Source organism: Hemicordylus capensis, chromosome 2 (genome assembly GCF_027244095.1).
Source record: "Hemicordylus capensis ecotype Gifberg chromosome 2, rHemCap1.1.pri, whole genome shotgun sequence".
In the NCBI taxonomy this organism is placed as follows: domain Eukaryota; kingdom Metazoa; phylum Chordata; class Lepidosauria; order Squamata; family Cordylidae; genus Hemicordylus; species Hemicordylus capensis.
Genome location: NC_069658.1, coordinates 359793502 through 359813124, shown reverse-complemented (window position 1 = coordinate 359813124; position 19623 = coordinate 359793502). Strand labels below are relative to the sequence as shown.

The 19623-nt window shown below is 43.0% G+C and overlaps 1 protein-coding gene across 8 annotated transcripts in view; it reads right to left on the bottom strand.

Annotated features, from left to right (window-relative positions):
- LOC128345453 (uncharacterized) overlaps window positions 1-19623 on the bottom strand; it is a 244597-nt gene that overhangs the window by 70884 nt on the left and 154090 nt on the right. For 7 of the 8 annotated variants that reach the window (XM_053297393.1, XM_053297396.1, XM_053297397.1 and 4 more), the window contains 4 exons: window positions 18685-18897; window positions 8132-8275; window positions 631-788; window positions 304-461 (listed from right to left, as the gene is read on the bottom strand). In XM_053297393.1, coding sequence (XP_053153368.1) covers window positions 304-461; window positions 631-788; window positions 8132-8275; window positions 18685-18897 — 673 coding nt within the window. The remainder of the gene's footprint in view (window positions 1-303; window positions 462-630; window positions 789-8131; window positions 8276-18684; window positions 18898-19623) is intronic. The other variant, XM_053297395.1, reaches the window with a different exon arrangement.

The window sequence follows — 19623 nt, the reverse complement described above, 5'->3', positions numbered from 1 at the left end:
ACATACTGATAATTCAGAGAAATTCTGATATCTTAACCTGGGAAAAATTGAGTAGTACTTGAGTACAGACTGAAAACACTCTTGAATCAAAGTCATAAATTCTGGCCCTCAATACTGGGTAATTGGCTTGGCAGGACAATAGTTAAATATGTTATGCAAAATCAAGCAGGTTTTACAATGGAGCACAACATATATTTTAATATCAGACGTTTGGTAAATATAACAACATAAATCATGATAAGTGGCAACACAGGATAATGAAGAATAAGCATTAAGATTTTCATACTTACTCATTTAACTTACCATTCTGGAGCTGTATATGAAACGTTAGTGTATGACCACTGCAAACGAGTACAAAATCTATGCCCATGAAGACCAGTCCAAAATAATCCTTCAGGCAATATAGAAAGAAGCCAGCTCTTAAAAATTAAGTGGGGGGGGGGAGAGAAAAGATAGAACATCTATGATAGGGTGACACAGAAACGAGAAACATTTATTTTAGAAAATTATGTACATCATTTTTTAAAAAAATCCCTATATGCTAAAATCTTCTCATCCAAGATCTTGCAAGGCAGATTCAAAAAGCAGGCACAAGGATACAGCCTATTTTTCTTTTTAAAAGTATTTTACCTTCTCTTCTTTACTGGTTATCCAAACAAGATCAGAACCATTATACTTGTTGCACATGTCTCTTGCACGTTGCCAGGTTTCTTCTGTTTTGGAGATGTAATAACAGTTGCCACGCCAGTATACCCATTCAAGAGGGCATCTCCCACCAATCAAGGTTGCTGAAATGTAAAGATGTTGAAACAGAACCAGGTCAACCAGCCTAAAAGCTTCAATGTTATACCTAATTACAACCACAAAGCAAGTGAAGTGCTTATAAAGCTCACATCTTCCTAGAACATAACCAGGCCCTAATCTGGGGCAAGTGTCTGAGCTTGCTCTGTCATCCTCCTAAGAACGCCATTGTTGTGTCCTGCTTTACTGAAATAACTTGTCAGAAATTGAAGGGCAGTTAAAAGAATGCCTATAAGGATCTAGGGGTGTGCTCAGAACAGTTCGGTGCTCCATTCTACGAGCACCGAACCAGTTCCGGCAACTGGTATTTGAACCATTTTGGAGGGCAAGGGGGGGGGGGTTGCTTTAAATGGCAGAGAAGGCTCTGCCTACCTGCCAGTCCCTGCCGCTTTTCTCCTGCTGGCACTCTTCCAAAAAGTGGGTGTGTGGGGCTGCAGCATGTTGCAACCTGGACCAGCATCGCCACGCAAATGGCCAACTCCCATGCACTGATGGGGGGAAAGTGGCGGGGACTTGCAGGTAGGCAGCACCTTCTCTTCCATTTGAAGTACCCCCCCACCATCCTGGGAGTGCACAGAACTGGCTCCATGCACATCCTATAAGGATCACTAGGTTCTAATTTGCATTTTCAAGACAACTAGACTCTATCGTTCAAAACAAGTGTACAGCCCCACCACAAGAGATGAATACTGCAACATTAGTGAAGTATGTCAGGGTCACATGCAGGGGCGTATCTAGGGTAGGGCAGGCAGGGCACGTGCCCCAGGCACCACTTGAAGGGGGCGCCATTTTTTGAAATGAAAATTAATGGCCAGCAGAAACAAAATGACCAACACTCAAAAATGACCAAAATGACCACCACCACTCAAATGGCCTCTGTGAGGCCCTAGGCCATGTCAGGCCTCGCAGAGGCCATTTGAGCATGTGTGGTGGCCAGTTTGTTTTCGGCAGCCATTTTTTTAATTTAAAAAAATGGCCAATGCACATGCTCAAATGGTCCCTGTAAGGCCCTAGGCCTTGCAGAGGCCATTTGAGCATACATGGCAGCCTCCAAAATGGCCACTATGATGATCTTTGCAGGCCCAAACTGGCCCGAAAATCAGCCTGGGACGGGCTGCGGCGGTGAATTAAGAGGCTGGCGGGAGGAGGGGGAACCTTTGCAGAACCCCCCCCCCCAGCCTTTAGGAAGCCTCCCAAAGGGACTATAGGTAAAAGAAATAATTTAATATAATATAAGTCACTGTATACATATTCAGTTTGGCACTATGTACAGAGAATCAGGGCTTGTGAATACTGAGCTGAAGCTTATGAGCTAGGATTGTATTCATTTGCTCTTACTTTGCTTCTTGTGATAAGTGAGTTAAATGTGAGGTCTTAATAATATGGCTATTAATGCTGAGTTTGTCTTTGAATCAGTGTGAAATCCTTAGTATTAAGGCCACTGGGAGTTTCTTGCTCTCCTTCTCTCATTTTAACTGTCTTTCTGAAATACTGGAATATATTCCAAGCAGTGACACAGTTTATTCTGCATATCCTTTAATTATTTTCAGAGTACATGGGAAAAGTCAAATTCTCCATTTATTTTTTATAACTTATATAATAGTGATGCTACAATGCATAGTAGAGAATTAGACAGACACTTCTGTTTAGTTTAGTTTTCCAAGTACACCTCCACATAGTATTTGGGTATTTCATTTGTCCCAGCATACTGAAATTTGTAGTTTTCCAGCATTTTTTGGTCTGGCTACGTCCACTGCTAAATAGTTTTTGAAATATTAAAAGATTAACGACCTTGACTTGTATTTTTCAGCTGATATTATGGTAAAGTTATCTGAAAGATAGGTGTCAGATGTTTGGACAGGGTGTGCAATTTCAGTGCTTGCCCTAGGCGCTATTTCCCCAGATACGCCTCTGGTCACATGACACCAGGGAGCAGGTCCAGAGACTCTACCAAAAGACAAGAGAATAATCTGCCTTATTTAAAGCACAAATAGCTTTGTAATACAAATGGATTTTGTTGCCCTTTTCACCAATGGCTATTATTATTATTTCTTTTTCACACAGTCAGACCGGTGTTATTGACTGGTTTGTTTTATCCAAACATTGAGTCCTTCCCAAAGGCCTGTAATGACTGAATTTTATTATCAATATTATTGTTGTTATTTATTCGATGTCTATACCGCCCTTCCAAAAATGGCTCAGGGCACTTTACACAGAGAAATAACAGAAAAATAAGATGGATCTCTGTCCCCAAAGGGCTCACATTCTAAAAAGAAACATAGGATAGACACCAGCAACAGTCACTGGAGGTACTGTGCTAGGGGTGGATAGGGCCATTTACACTCCCCCTGCTAAATAAAGAGAATCACCACATTAAAATGTGCCTCTTTGCCAAGTTAGCAGGTTATTATAGATATTGTCGCAAAATATAGGCTGTTCCCAGTAAAACTGCTTTTTGTAATTGGCTGGTGGTGATTTCTGTGGCCCCTATGGTGTTTAGGTGCTCTTCAAGGTCTTTTGGAATTGCACCTAGGGCGCCAATTACTACTGGGATTATTTTGGTCTTCTTCTGCCACAGCCTTTCAATTTCAATTTGTAGATCTTTGTATTTTGTTATTTTTTCTATTTCTTTTTCTTCTATTCTGCTATCCCCTGGTATTGCTATGTCGATTATTTTAACTTGTTTTTCTTTCTTCTCGACTACAGTTATATCTGGTGTATTGTGTGGCAGATGTCTGTCTGTTTGTAGTCGGAAGTCCCATAATATTTTTGCATCTTCATTTTCTTCAACTTTTTCAATTTTATGGTCCCACCAATGTTTGGCTACAGGTAGCTTGTATTTTTTGCAGATGTTCCAGTGTATCATCCCTGCTACCTTGTCATGCCTTTGTTTGTAGTCAGTCTGTGCGATCTTCTTACAACAGCTGATTAGGTGGTCCACGGTTTCATCTGCTTCTTTACAAAGGCAGCACTTGCTGTTTGTTGTGGATTTTTCGACTTTTGCTCTTATTGCATTTGTTCTTCATGCCTGTTCTTGTGCGGCCAGTATGTCTTGTGCAGAAACCCTCTGTTTCTTTCTTCAAGTTGCCATTCTTAAGCCATTGCCAGGTCTCAGTAATGTTTGATTTTCCAGTTATATTGTGCAAATATTGGCCATGCATTGGATTATTTTTCCATTTTTCTGCTTGGTTTGTGACTTGTTCTTTCTTGTAGGCCTGCTTTGTTTCATTGATGTTGAATAGTTTCTCGATTAGTTTCTCGAATAGTTTCTCGAATAGTTTCTCCATTTGAAGTGCATCTTCTTCACTGTCCTTGATATATTCTTCAAAGGCCTCTTTTCTCTTCCTCTACTGTTTGATGGACTTGCAGCAGTCCTCTTCCACCTGAGCTGTGAGGGAGGTATAGCCTATCTACATCACTGCGGGGGTGCAGAGCATGATTGATGGTCATTATTTTCCTGGTCTTACGATCTAGCATCTCTAGCTCTGCCTGGGTCCAGTCTTTATTCCTGCAGTGTATCTAATAATAGTTATAGCCCAGATGTTTATGGCTTGTATGGTGTTCCCACCATTGAGTTTGGACTTGAGGATTTTCTAACTCTCCTGATGTATTCACTTCTCATTTTTCTTTTAACTTCAGTGTGTGCGATATTATCAGCCTGGAGAATGCCCAAGTATTTGTAATGTTCTTTCTCTCCCAGTTTCTTGATGTTGCTTCCATTGGGCAGTTCTATTCCTTCTGTTTTTGTTATTTTTCCTCTGTTCATTATTAATGCAGCACACATGTCTAGTCCAAACTCCATTGCTATATCGCTACTGAATATACGGACGGTGTTTAGCAGTGATTCGATTTCTGACTGGGACTTTCCATACAACTTCAGATCGTCCATGTACAGCAGATGGTTGATTTGACTTGATGTTTTAGATGTTTGGTATCCGAGGTCTGTTTTGCTTAGTATTTGTGAAAGTGGAGTCATGGCGATTACAAACAACAGAGGGGATAGTGAGTTCCCTTGGAAAATACCCCTTCTAATGCTAACCTGTCCAGGTGTCTCGCCATTGATTGTTAGCTGTGTACTCCACATGCTCACTGCTTTTTAAAAATAAATATCTGAATGTTTTTGCTGACATCAGTTGTTTCTAAACATTTTAGTATCCACGTATGAGGCAATGAGTTGAAGGCCTTATTGTAGTCAATCCATGCAACACTTAGATTTGTTTTTCTTCTCTTGCAATTTTCTAAAATCATTTTGTCAATCAGCAGCTGGTCTTTTGTGACTCTGGTGTTCGGGAAATTTCCTTTCTGTTCAACTGGAAGCTGCTTATTAGTTAATAAGTGTTGCATTACTTCATCTGCTATTATTCCAGTTAATAATTTGAACATGGTTGGCAGGCAGGTTATCGGTCTATAATTACTTGGAACTGCACCTTTTGCTGGGTCTTTCATTATGAGATGAGTTTTCCCAGTTGTTAACTATTGTTCAATATCACCTCCTTGCAGAATGTGATTGAACTTTTTTTGATAGTTGTTTATGAAGGCTTGTTAGGTGTTTAAGCCAAAAGCCATGCAGTTCATCGTTGCCTGGAGCAGTCCAATTTTTAATTTTCTTTGCTCTTTCATTTATTAATTCTGGTGTTATTATTAGATCTTGCATTTGTTGGTTACGTTTTTCAATCTCTTTTACCCAGCCTGCTTTTTTATTATAATCTATTGGATTGTCCCATATTTTTCCCCAGAACTGCACAGTTTCTTCTGTATTTGGTGTTTCTATGTTTCTTGCAGTTTCTCCTTCTATGCTTTGGTAAAAACGTCTCTGATTCGACTGGAATTGGAGAGTCTGCCTGTATTGTGTAATTCTGGCTTCATATCTGCTAATCTTCTTTGACACTGCTGTTATTTGCTGCTTTATTATTTCCAGGACTGCTCTAATTTTCCTTGAATCTAGGTGGTATTTTTCGATCAGATACTGTTTGGTGTTTTCATTCATCAGCTTCTTATCTTTCATATCTTTCAATTTACTAGCATCTGATCTAAGCCTGGCAATTTTATTTTCTAATCTAATCTTCCATTTAGGTGATGTACTACTTTCTTTTTTAACGCCCACTGATCTTATATCCGAGCTCTTGTGTTTTTATTGTTGCTGCACTGTACATTAGTTGGTTTGTTTCTTGCAAATTATTGGTTGTTATTTCTGCAAGTGCAGCACTGACATCTTTTAATGCCTGAGCAAGTTGGTTTTTGGCAACTGTTTTTAGAGCTGAAAGTCAAACCCTGGTGTTTGTTTGGTTCACATGCTCAGTTATTTTTTGCTTTAGTTCTTGTTGCTTTTCTGTTAAACGGCATTCAGGTTTTTAAGATGAAGGCAAAGGGGAGGTTGCCTGGTTTTGAATTTGAAACAGTTTAGCGACATTTGCTGCTGCTGCTGCTGCTGCTTCTTCTTCTTCTTCTTCTTATTATTATTATTATCATTAGTAGTAGTAGTATTAGTATTATTATCATCATTTTATTTTAAAGACACTTAAATGAAAGCACTAGTTATACATATAGATACTATTGCAGATGACCATTATAAGAATAATAACTGAAGTGACAGATACACAATTAGAAGTCTAAATCACCATTCAAGCAAACCCACTAGTGCACTTAGCTCAGAGTCAAACAACACATGGCATTATAATTTATATTTATTATTTATTTATTACATTTATATACCACCCCATCCAAACAGCTTGGGGAGGTACACAGCAGCAAAAATAAAAACTGTGAATCACTCCTTTAAAAACAATAATTACAAAACATTAACATTAAAACCATCAACAATTAAAACATTTAAAACAGTTTTAAAACCCTGGAAGGCCTGGCCAAACAGATAGGTTTTAAGGGCTCTCCTGAAGGCCAACAATGAACTCAAGCTACAGATTTCTGCCGGGAGTGTATTCTACAGCCTAGGAGCAGCTACAGAGAAGGCCCACCTCTGAGTCACTACCAAACGTACCAATGGTAATTGGAGACATACCTCTTCAGATTCCCTTAATGTGCGGTGGGGATCATGCAAAAGGCGGCACTCTCTAAAGTAACAACATAGGCTTATTGCAGAAGTCACTGGAAGTCTTTTTATCTCGAAAAATTAGCCCCTGATCCTGGTCAGGGCCATGTTGTGTGTCTAGGAGGGGTTAACATTTTACCCCTGTTCTATTTTCATCCAGAAAAACACCCCACCAAAGTGGCAATTTGACCCCAAGCAGCATACTTCCACTTTGGGGCCAAAATGCCATTTGTGGGATTATTTTCTGGATGGAAAATGGTGCGGCCGGGGTAGGGGGAGTGACAATGCCCTCCTCACAGCAGATCACATTCCAAACCTGGATCAAAATTGATTTTTATAAATAAACGGACTAATTCCAATCCACTTCTGCATGAAGCCTGACTTGTAATTACAGGTTTAATTTCATATGTAGTTTGACGCTCATTTTAAATGAGTCCAGAATACCATGATGACACTACATGGAAACAATTAAAGCATAATTTGCACTCATTTTAATATGATCCAAAAATACTCATAAAGCATTTGCCCTTTGTAATGAATAATTATACTTCATGGGACTCCCCAGTATAGTAATGTTTGTTATAGAACCTTAAATACTTTCAGAACCAATCTTTTTACTCCACGTCATCTACTTTCATCTTGACCTGGACCTAGATTTCAACCTCATACCTTCCTAGGAGATCGTTCTCACGACCTGGAGGGTGGGGTGGGGGAAAGGCTCCCTAAACCTTGCCTTCCCCCCGATAATCCTTGGAAGCCTGGTGGGAGTGCACTCTGTGCTCCCACACCATCAGCCTGGCTCATGCAACGCAAAGCCGGGCCGGTCACTCTGAGTCTGGGACTAGTTGCCCCAGCCTTCAAGAATCCCACAATGCACTTCACAAGTGATGGTGCACTGTGGGGATCCCCCAGTGATGGGCAAGTGTCTGTCAGTTTAGCAGTTGACAGAAAGTCAGGGAAATGTTGTTAAGGGAGCGCTTGTTCCCTTAACCTTGTTTAAGAGGCGGGTTTCCCGCCAAGGTGCCGCCGGGAGCCAGTCAGCTCCTGCCTGGGCTTAGCTGCCCTAGCCCGGTCTTGGCTGCTTATGAGAACAGCCTCAGTGAATTAAGGTTTGGTTCTGTAGGCTTTACTAACAGCCCAAGAAGAATCGAAAAAATAAATGGCTATTGCTTAGGAAATTGCTACACCATAGCTTAAGTTCTGTCACAGTCAGGATTCTTATACTTCCAGGAGCAGAAAACTGTTTGAAGAGAAGAACCACAGCTAGGCCCCAAATTATATCACCTTTTTCACAAGTGGAAGTGGGGTCTGTTTCACTGCAGAACACGCTGTCCCCACACAACCCTGTATGAGGGTTGCATGGCACACCATCATCACATTTTCGGCATATTTGCTCACACATCTCTCCAAATCTTCCAGCAGCACAATCTATAACATAAAGTCTTGTATTAGAATAAAATACAGGACTGGCTTCTGGAACTTCATACACTAATACCTAACTAATAGGAATGCTAGGGATAAGCCACATACATCAACAATTGCAAGATGTTTACTGGGTGACTTCAGCCAATCACTCTGTCTACTTTTATTTTACAAAGTTGCTGTGAACATAAAATGGGAGTGGAAAAGGACCATGTACACTGCCCTGGGATATTTAGAGGAAGGGTGGGATAAAATATATATTAAAAAAAATAAGGAAAACAAAAGAAGTCCCACACAAATTAAAGCCAAAAATTCAGTTCTATGAAATGCCCCATTTAAAGACAAAGGACTAGTAAAATTGTCTTGATTCGTGGTATTTATGAGAATAAAGGTGACTGTAAATTGACAGCATTTTATAATGTTTCTTCATTATGGCCACAATCACGCATTGTTACTCTGTTTCCCCTACTCTTTGTTGTCTCTCACCCTCCCTGCAAATATTTAGCTTATAAGTTCCTTGAAGCAAGGACATATTTTTTGCTTGTGCATTTTGTAAAGTAATATATACATATACTGATGACATCGTCTAGTATATCTGCCACAAGGTATGAGCTTCAGCACTATAAAATGAACAATGCCCTTGTATGCCACTTATGTTTGTAATTACCTGGCTTGGTATGCAAAAGTCTTTAGATTGTAATGCTTAACAAGCACAACATCCCACAAACCTTTTCTCAAATTTAGAATCTAATCTGAGCTTGAAATCTTTATGCCTCCTTCACTAGCACCTTGAATGCTGCAACAGCAGCATACCAGGTACAACTGCAGAGAGATTCCCCAGGGCATCCAAATCTTTAGTTTTGGATGGGATCAGGCACCCTGCAAGCTGTATGTCTTAGGGCACCACCTCCTTCTGCAGAGGATATTTCTGAGCATGTGACAAATCCTGACTGAAAGGATAAAAAGTGGTTGTGGGGGGACAGACCCAGTGGTAGGCAGTGATCAGTCACAATCAGTCTACCCTCCTGCCAGCCATGAGACCAGGCAGTACGTAGGGTAAGAATGGAACATCAGGACCTCAGGTAGCTCCAAGCTGAAATATTGTTCTGACAAAGTCTGGAGCACAACTGATCCCTACTTGGCTATCTCTCTCAGATTCCACCCCCTCAGGAATCATTCATTCATGCATATGAGAGCGAGAGAGAGAGAGAGATTGAGCAAGCATGAGAGCTTTTTTAAAAATGTGCAGACACAAAATGCTCAATTCCAGGAAATATGTGCAGTTCTTAAAAAAGGAAAACCACACACATTGTGTAATTCAAAAATTCAAGACATGAAAAAGTTCCATTTTAGTAGCAGAGGTAAAAAATGACAATTAACAATGTGGAAAGTGATGTGAGTAGTCCAGGCTTCTCTAGAAACCCCACCATAAGAAAATATCTGAAATTAAATTGTGGTAGATTATGTTAAGGATGCTTCTGCAAACTTATTTCTCTGATTATGTATAAACAGGTTGCTTACCTGTAACAGATAATCTGGTAGTTGTTCCATCATTCATAAATAGTGGGTTCTGCGCCTGCGCAGATCAGCTTCGGGTAGAATTCGTTAGCTCCTCGTGACGCCAGCAACCACCTGTTGCATGTGACTGTAGTAGCCTCTAGTGGTGGTTGGGCGTCTCTGCAATCAGTTTCTTGATGGCCGACATGGCCTTACGATGCTTCTGTTACAGTGGCTTGTCATTTCAGATGTGGGGACGGCAGGGAGGGCGTTATGAATGATGGAACCACTGCCAGATCATCTGTTACAGGTAAGCAACTTGTTTATCTGGATAGTGGTTCCATCATCCATAAATAGTGGGTGAATTGCGAGCTACCCAACTGGTGGTGGGCATAATCTGCCAGTCACTGTAACACCCTCTTTAAAACTGCCCGTCCAAAGTCGGCAGCCTTTGCTGTTCGTATGTCTATAGAGTAGTGTTCCACAAACGTCTGATGTGATGACCACGTTGCTGCTGTGCAGATGTCAGCGAAACAAATGCCAGCCAAATGTGCCGCCGGATGTGGCGTAAGCTCTAGTAGAGTGTGCTTTAATTGTTTTTGGGGGACTGACCCCCTGCTGGTCATATGCTAATTTAATCAACTCCACCAACCAAAAGGAAAGTTTCTGTCGAGTTGGTGAACACCCTTTGAACTTCTCCTGTAAGTCTATAAACATCCGAGGTGTTTTATGTATAGCACTCGTGGCCTTCAAATAGAACAGAAGAGCCCGTCGGACGTCTAGCGAGTGCATCGCACGTTCGCGGGGAGACGTTGGATCCCTAAAAAAGGTAGGTAGTACAATATCGGCGTTCAGGTGAAAATCAGTCACGACTTTAGGCCGGAATTCAGGATCCAGGCGCATGACGACCCTTTCTGGATAGAATTTTGTATAGGGTTTGTCTATACGAAGTGCACGCAGTTCACTTACGCGTCTGGTGGAGGTTACTGCCACTAAGAACATAGTTTTTAGGGTCAAGTGTTTTAGAGATGCCGTAGCTAGTGGTTCAAAGGGAGTTTCCATCAGAGATGAAAGAACTAAGGAGAGGCTCCATTTCTCGGCCAGTTGCTGCACTGGAGGATATAGATTATTGATGCCTCTTAAAAAGTCCTTACAACGTGGATGGGTAAAGACCGTCTTGCCGTCCCACCCATCGTGGTGTGCTGATATCGCCGTCATATGAACCTTAATAGACACGTTAGCTAGTCCGCTCTGCTTCAGAGTGGTCAGGTAGAGAAGGACGGCTTTCAGACTCGCCTCCCTAGGGTCATAGCCTTTGGAGGCAGCATGTGCAGTGAACCTACGCCATTTCACCCTGTAGCTTCATCTCATGGACTGCTTACGGGTATTTAGGAGGATCTTCCTCAGAAGCCTGTCCTCCACGCTGTGAGATTCAGTACAGACAGGTTGGGGTGCACCACCCTGCCTTGATCTTGAGTGACTAGATCTGTCCACTGAGGGAGTCTCCTGTAATTCCCTCCCGATAGTCTGAGTAGCTGTGTGTACCACGGCTGCCTTGGCCACCATGGCGCAATCACTATTGCTCTCGTTTGGTCGTGTAGTAACTTGGCCACCACCCTGGGCAGTAAGGGCATGGGTGAATAAGCATAAAACAGCTCCTGGCTCCAGAGATACTGAAAGGCATCGTCCTTGCTCAGTGGTCTGACTCCCATCCATGAGCAGTAATGCTCGCACCTGCTGTTCTCGGTGGTCGCAAATAGGTCCACCCCTGATCTGCCCCAAGCTTTGAATAGTTGATCCAGCACTTCCGGATGCAATTCCCATTCGTGCTGTTCCAACACTAGGTCCCTGCTCAGTCAGTCCGCTAGACAGTTCATGCTGCCCTTGATATGAATGGCCACGGGGTAAATTCCAAGCAGGATGCACCAGTTCCATAACTGCAGACTGAGATCGCATAGAGACCTGGACACTGTTCCGCCTTGCTTGTTGACATAAGCAATGGCTGTCGTGTTGTCCATCTGTAACTGGACAGTTTTTCCGACAAGCTCTCCCTGAAAGGCGACCAGGGCTCTGAACGCAGCCAACAATTTGAGGAAGTTGATGTGCAGGAGTCTCTCCTTTAGAGTCCATACTCCTTGAGCTCTGTGGTGCAGCAAGTGCGCCCCCCAGCCGTGCACGGAGGCATCGGATGTCACTGTCAACGCGGGCTCCCGTGCGCAAAATTGAATGCCATTGAGCATATTCGACTCTTTTGTCCACCAATTCAATGAATCTAAAACTTTCCGTGGAAGAGTCACCCGCTTGGACTGAGGTTTGGACCTCGGCTTGTAGGCTTCCAGAAACCAGAGCTGTAGCTTGCGCATCCGTAACCTCGCGTACAGGACTGTGATGGTGCAGGACGCCATCAGACCCAACAGTACGTGTACTGTCTTTGCCTTTTGTACGGGATTCTCTTGACAACAGTAAATCAGGGCACGCAGACGGGAAAACCAAGCTACTGGAAGGAATGCCTTCTGGGCTGACATATCTAACTCCGCGCCAATGTACTGTAGGCGCTTTGCCGGCTTGAGAAAGGATTTCTCCCAATTGATCCGCACTCCCAGGTTCTCCAGCAGGTTCGTCACCACGTCTATGTGTCTCAGCAATTGTTCTTTTGTCTCGGCTGTCAGAAGCCAATCGTCCAAATACGGATATATGAACACATCCTGTACTCTAAGATGGGCTATTATCACTACCACAAATTTTGTGAACACTCTGGCGGTGACTAGCCCGAACGGAAGCACATTGTATTGGTAAATCTCGCTCCCCATGGTGAAGCGTAGATACTTGCAATGATTCTGCTGAATGCCTATGTGAAAGTACGCATCCTTTAAGTCTAGCGTTGCAATCCAGTTCTTCCCATGGAGGAGTGGAAGGATGGCTTGCAATGTTGTCATTTTGAATTTTTGTACTTCGATGTACTGATTCAGGCCTCGCAGATCCATTATAGGTCTTATGCCCCCGTCGCGCTTGGGGGTTTGGAAGTAGCGAGAATAAAATCTCGTCTGACTGAAAGCCCACCTCACTGGTGATATCGCTCCCTTCAATAAGAGCTTCTGCACCTCTTCCCTCAATATCGGTGTTTCCGGAGTGTATTTCACTCCCAGGAACGGTGGGTATTCCTTGAACTCCAGCACATATCCCATTGAAACTATGCGTAGGACCCACTGATCCGATGTTATATGGTGCCATGCTTGGGCATGGCTTGCCAGCTTGATGGTTACTCTGGCGGTGTTCAAGGAGATAGTGTTCCTGGTACTCAAATGCTTGTTCTCGGTTAGATGAGGTACTTTGCTTGGTGTTGGTGGGCTCAGCGGCTGATCAAAGCTGCTGCTTTGCTTGTGGCATTCTCTTATTTTGAGAAGTTTGGTTTGCCCTATTCCTCGGGTAATAGGGTCGTCTGTTGTTATTGCCAAAACATTGGTAAGGTCGTTTGAAGTCCCTCCTGTCAGAACGACAATAGGAACCCTGACGAGCTTGATACTGCCCGTACTGAGTATACTGACTGTAAGGTCTGTTTTTACCAGTATATCTGGAATTAGTGAAAGACCAAGCTGTAATCCGAGATTTCTTCCACTGCTCCATGTTGTCATCTGTTTTGTCAGAGAAGAGACCAGCACCATCAAATGGCAGTGTCTCAATCCGATCCTTCATGTCCTGTTGGAGACCCGTTGCACGCAACTAGGCATGCCTTCTTAGAACAATAGAAGAGATCAGAGTCCGAGACTCGGATTCAGCTAGGTGCTTTGTGTTCGCCAATTGTTGGCGGGTGGCTGCAGTCGTTTTCACAAATATCGCCTCGAACCTCTTGACAAACTCCCCCGGCTCTAGCGCAGCGCGCTGATCATACAAAGCCTCCCAGAGGGAATGCGTATATCTTGCCTGGCAAGCTACATAATTAGCTATCTTGATAGACAAGCATGCGGTCAAGTAAGTCCGCCTGCCAAGCATGTCCAGCTTGCGGCCTTCTTTGTCTGCCGATGTTGTATGTCGCTTACCGCCTTTAGTTGTTGTCGCACAATTTACTACCAGAGAATTTGGAGCGGGATGGTGCACCAGGTAAGCATTTTCCTCCTCTTGAATACGATATAGAGCTTCCAGTCGCTTGGAAGTAGGTGTTGAAGTCTGTAATACCTCCCAAGCCGACTTAGCAGCCCTTGAAATATGTGGCAGCATGGGCAGGTAAACTGGCTGGAGGCCCGCGGCGGACCGCATCATATTATAAACGGGGTCCTCTAAGTCAGTTGTTTTCTCCTTGAGCTGTAGACCTAGTACTCGAGCCATTTATGCTACCTGCTGATGGTAACCTTTCATCTCCTCATTAAGAGAAATTGATGGAACTGCTGCAACATCCGAGTCTGGATCCAGGAGTGAAGGAGTCTCTGGATTTTTGGGATCACCTTCCGTTGAGTCTGAGGTATAGTCCTCCTCAATATCGTCATCATCATCGTCTTCTCTAGACGAAACAGGTGAGTTGCCTACAGCTGTAGAGGTCACTCTAACTGGTTCCTTAGCTGTCTGTGTTGATGCCTGGTGGAGAACGGAGAGCAACGGTTGGGTCGACGTAAGTGGCATCTCAGTCTGCAATGAAATTGTTCGCTGCGCTGGCAGTGTGAGCTCTGGTCTGGGTGGTAAGTATGTCTGAAGTGTAACCGTACGTTGAGTAGGTCTCGGTACAGAGGCCTGGACGGCCGTCTCCACCCATTGCACAGGAATCATAGGCTGCACAGCAGTTTGCACAGCTGTCTCAGTTCTAGTAGCTTGAATGACAGTTTGCACAGCAGTCTCTGTGCTATGTGTTCTTACGGGGGGGGGGGTACGTCCCCGTTCTTCCAGCCATCTCGTGAAAAGGGAGTAGTCCTCTCGAGATATTGTTATGGAATCTCCCCAACCACCTCTGGGTGGGAGACCCATGACAGGTGTAGCCTTTGCTGAAAGAGAGGGCGTCTTAGGAATATGTAGAGCATTATAGTCACCTTCATTGAAACCAGTAAAGGTGTAGGTAGAAGGTGTAGTCTCCTCCAAATTAAGCAAGCATGCCAGCCTGCCCCTGGGAGAAAGCTCTCTTTGCCCTGGCATGGTCACAGGGGACATTCCAGATGTTGGCAGTTGGATGACCCCTGGATTTTTCTCTTCATAGGGCACAGCGCCGAGGTCGACGTTGGGCACGATGTCAATGTCTGGTACGATGTCGAGTTCGGTGTCAAGAATAACTGCAACTGTTGACTCCGGAGCAGCGAAGTCTGTAGACATCGGCCTCGATGCAGAGTGGTGTCAGTGTTGAGAAGTTGGTATCGAAGGTGCCGCCATCACCTGTCTATTCTCCCTATTCTCCCTTGGTCTCGATGTCGAGACAGTGGAGTCAATGGAGACTGATGAGGTGTCGGCGCCAGGGATAAGGAAGCTGCTCGCCGTCGAGGGATGACGTAATTCTGCAGACCTGAAGGCGAGGGAGTGTGCTCCACAACCGGCTCTAACTGCTTCTGCTTCTTAGGAGGCGGCTCCTGCTTCGAAAGCTTTTCCTTGTGCTTCCCCTTGTGGCTTGAATGGCGATCCTCCGGTCGCTTAAAAGGGGCTGATGCAGTCGAGGTCGAAGCGGTCAACGCCGCAGCTTTCGATGTCGCAGACCTTGATGCAGAAGCACTCAATGTTGAGGCATTCTCTGCCAATTTAGAGGAACCAGCCTCCTTCGGAGTCTTAGACTGCCCTTTCAGAGCAGGACCCGGCACAGTACTCTCTGTAGCCATCTTAGGCATAGAGACTCCTCAAGCAAATACACCCTAAGGTGTGCTGCACGATTTTTTAAAGTCTGCTTGCTAAAAGTAACGCAGACCGAGCAGGATTTTGTGTCATGCCTCTCTCCTAAAAAAAAAACAAGCAGAGGGCATGGCCGTCTGTTGAGGGAATCTTCCCGCGGCAGTTAGTGCACCGCTTAAAGGTAGTCTTGTCCTTCCCAGACTTCCCTGAGCCATCTGTCTTACCAGATCTCTCGGTCATTTTTGAAGATTAGTCGTCCGTTCCGTTGTCAGAGGAAAAAATCAGAGATTGCAACAAATACAAAGGGGTGCCCGTGAGGGATGCCGAGTCTGTTCCGTCGTCAGAGGGGGAAATCAGAGATTGCAACAAATCCAAAGGAGTGTCCGTGAGGGAAGCCGAGTCTGTATGCAAATTTCAAGCCAAAATAATCCGAAATAAAGCCACGTCCAAAGGAGTATCCGTAAGAGCTGTCAAAGTCCGTGTCCGAAGTTCAGAAGTCCAAATAAACAAAAAACAAACTTTCTTCGAGGAGCAACAATCTCCGAGTACTGATCGCAATAGCAGTCAGAAAGAAACTGATTGCAGAGACGCGCAACCGCCACTAGAGGCTACTACAGTCATGTGCAACAGGCGGTTGCTGACGTTGCGAGGAGCTAACGAATTCTACCCAAAGTTGATCTGCGCAGGCACAGAACCCACTATTTATGGATGATGGAACCACTATCCAGATCTACCTGTTTCCAGACTGTATAAGAGTATCTGGAGGGCTTCTGAACATCAACAGAGTTCACTAACCAGAATGCACAGGTGTGTTGTAGTGCATGTGCTACATATGAAAATTACAACCACATGCCACTGTGCAGTTCCAAGTTTTTCTTTTTAATGTATAGTATTATATATGAAAAAATATAGTATTATATATGAAAAATCATATTTAAACAAAACAACAAAATTCTCAAAGTGGTTTACACTTTGTGTAAAGTTGTGCTGTTGAGTTGGTGTCGACTCCCGACAACCACAGAGCCATGTGGTTTTCTTTGGCAAAGGGGTAAAAAAATGGTTCTCTGTCCCAAAATACCTCACAATCTTGTGTGGGGTGGAGAGAAGACACAAGAGAGACAACAGTAAACAGTCACTGGGAAGGACCCTATGTTGGGATGGATATTATTATTGTACTACTTTTCAACAAAAAAATCTCAGTTTACATAGAAAAAGAATAAGATGGTTCCCTCTCTCCAGAGACCTCATGATCTAGTTGTTCTCCTCCTGCAAAATATGAAACAACTTTAATAGATATGCTTAAAGGAGCAGCACCTGGGACACTGCACTGCATTGCTGTCCATTTATTATTGTTGTTCTCACCAGGTGAGTGAAGACTGAAAGGTCCTTAGAGGCAATAGTACTGCCTCTTTGGGGATTCCCACCCAGAGGGCACCTGGCTCAAAGGACTGTATCTCAGGGGACTCTGGATGGCTAGGTACTGGACTGATATCAGTAACATGGGCTATGATGTCTGATACCATCATAGCCTTTGCCATTGGACCTCAATGCTTCCTATGATTTTCAGGTGTATCACCTTTCGAATTCACCGCTAAAACCCTGGACTATGGTAGCATGCTCAGGACAGAAATCTAGGCACAAGAAACGGAGACATGTAGTCTCCAAAGGACTTGATGTTCATACTAAAGAAGGTCTCAGACACCCTGGTAAATTATATCTCCCAGGTTTTCTAATACCAAGGATGCTGACTTCTGGATGCCAAGGAGGGAGACAGAGCGGCTCCAGCAAGACTTCATCGATGCCCCCACTGCTGCCAGGTAAGTGGGAAGGCATTTAGACCCTGCTGTGCTCCCAATAATGTCATTGGGATTGCAATAGGGTACAATTTTCAGAATTAGGCTTAGGGGAAAAGCTGTTTATTATTTGTTTGGAAACAACAAATTTGCCCAGCCCAAATCTGAATTCACCCATCATTAATGTAAACTGCCCTGAGCCATTTTGGAAGGGCAGTATAGAAATCAATCAATCAATCAAATAAATAAATAAATAAGATATAGAGAAGCAACAGAAAATGAATAGTTTAAAGCGTATAATTCTCTTGCAGAGTGTCTAGAACTAGTCAAATAATTTTCTAAAGAATTAATAAACTTATTAATGTAGCAGAGAATTATCACATCACTGGAAGGATAACTGTTCCAGAGTTTAAGAATTTATTTATATTATTTGAAAAGGATGTCAAATTACACAAATGTCCCAAGACCAAAATAAAGGGAAAGAAGGGTTTTAATGCTTCTCAATACTTCATCTGAACCGGAGTTTTTAAGTCAGGTTCCTATGCAGTTCCTATACTTGAATTCCCCCCCTCCCCATGAACACAGTTTTTCTGCTTAAGCCTATTACATCTAATGCCTTTGAGGAAATACAGGAAATTCGTGATTACATGCTTATCTAGAAGCATATAATCATGAAGAACAAAGACAGATAACTGGAATCCTTAGAGAAGACACAAATTACCTGATAGGTGCATTCTATATCCTCCTTTTTACATACACAAAGCAGATAACTTATCTTTGGCCAGGTATTGTTATATAATTTGTAAAATCCGTTCAGGTTTTTAAAAGTTTGATCTTGATATATTTGTTCTTATGTTTTCTGTTTTTCTGTGTCTGTTCTTTTTTGTGTTTTTGTACTCTGGTCTATGACCGTAATAAAGATTGGATTGGATTGGATTGGAATAACTTATTTTGGGGTTAAATGATATAAACTTCAGAACCCAAAAGCCTGGTTCAGAAAACAAACTCAATTCATTCACTGAACACATTACATGGGGAGCAGGAGTGCTCCAGATAGCCCCATCCACAACCCTGATGACCCTGCTGGCCATGTCTCCTCCATCAACAGAGTAGAAAGGTGCAATGCTAAATGCATGGAGAAAACCTTCACATGTCCACTGTTGGCCTTTTCAGACAAACACAGAATGCACAGTTGTGAGGGTAGGGAGGGGAGCAGGTGCATCAGCACTGAGGAGCATTCACTTAATGTGTGGCTTAATGTTCACTTACTGTTTTCCAAAGAAGCTATAGAGGTAAAATTAATGAAATCTATACACTCCTACTACATACCTGATTTGATCCAAGTTGTCACATTTTTGTTCCTAGTGTTGTAAAGGTCCATACCAGTGTGTAGCATGAAATTATTCTCTGCTTCCACTATTCCAGTGCATGCTTGCAAGACTAAACAAGCTTGTCTAGCTTTATCTAAAGTAGGATATTTAGCAGCGTTTCCACCAGGCAAGTAAAAGGCTCTTCCAATGTGCTCAGTGAAGAGATCAACAGCTAGTTAAAATAAAATAAATATGAAAGCAAAAGTCAATGGAACTGAAATTCATAAAATAAATGAATATAATTATTGTGCAAATAACTTCTGCACAACTTGCAAATCCAGGGCTGGATAGATCCATCTATTTTGAGAGTTCAACTATAGAGAGAAGTTACTTAATTTTTATTTTGAAAGCTGGTTGTTTATTATGTATATATGTAGGGAATGCTTTTCTTTTCTTTTTTGCCTTAAGTAGTTTCATTTTCCCACCAATATGGTGAGTAACTTTAGAAAACTAGAACATGCTTTTAAAAAAACACTCAATAGTCATTAGAACATATCAAATCATTGTCTTGTCAGGGAAGTTCTTTAGGGCCTAAACTTTCAGAAGCAGCAAATTTTCACACAGTCAGAACAATACACTTCGAAAAACCAAGACACTGACCATTCAAGTTTACTACACAGGGCAACGAAATAAACAATCTGATTCTCTGCTGAACTGATGCTACACTGAATGAAGGGATATGCACAGATCCAGTTTTACCAGTTTGGTTCGAATCCAGTTTGGATTTGAACCGAACTAGTAAAACCGGTTCTGTGCACATGCCTATATTCAGTGCAGCATCAGTTCAACAGAGAATCAGATTGTTTATTTCATTACTTGTGGCCCTCTCTAGTAATCCCGTTTGGATTCGAACTGGACTGGACCAGTTCGGTTTTGCCCCTCCAGACAAGGGCCTGGC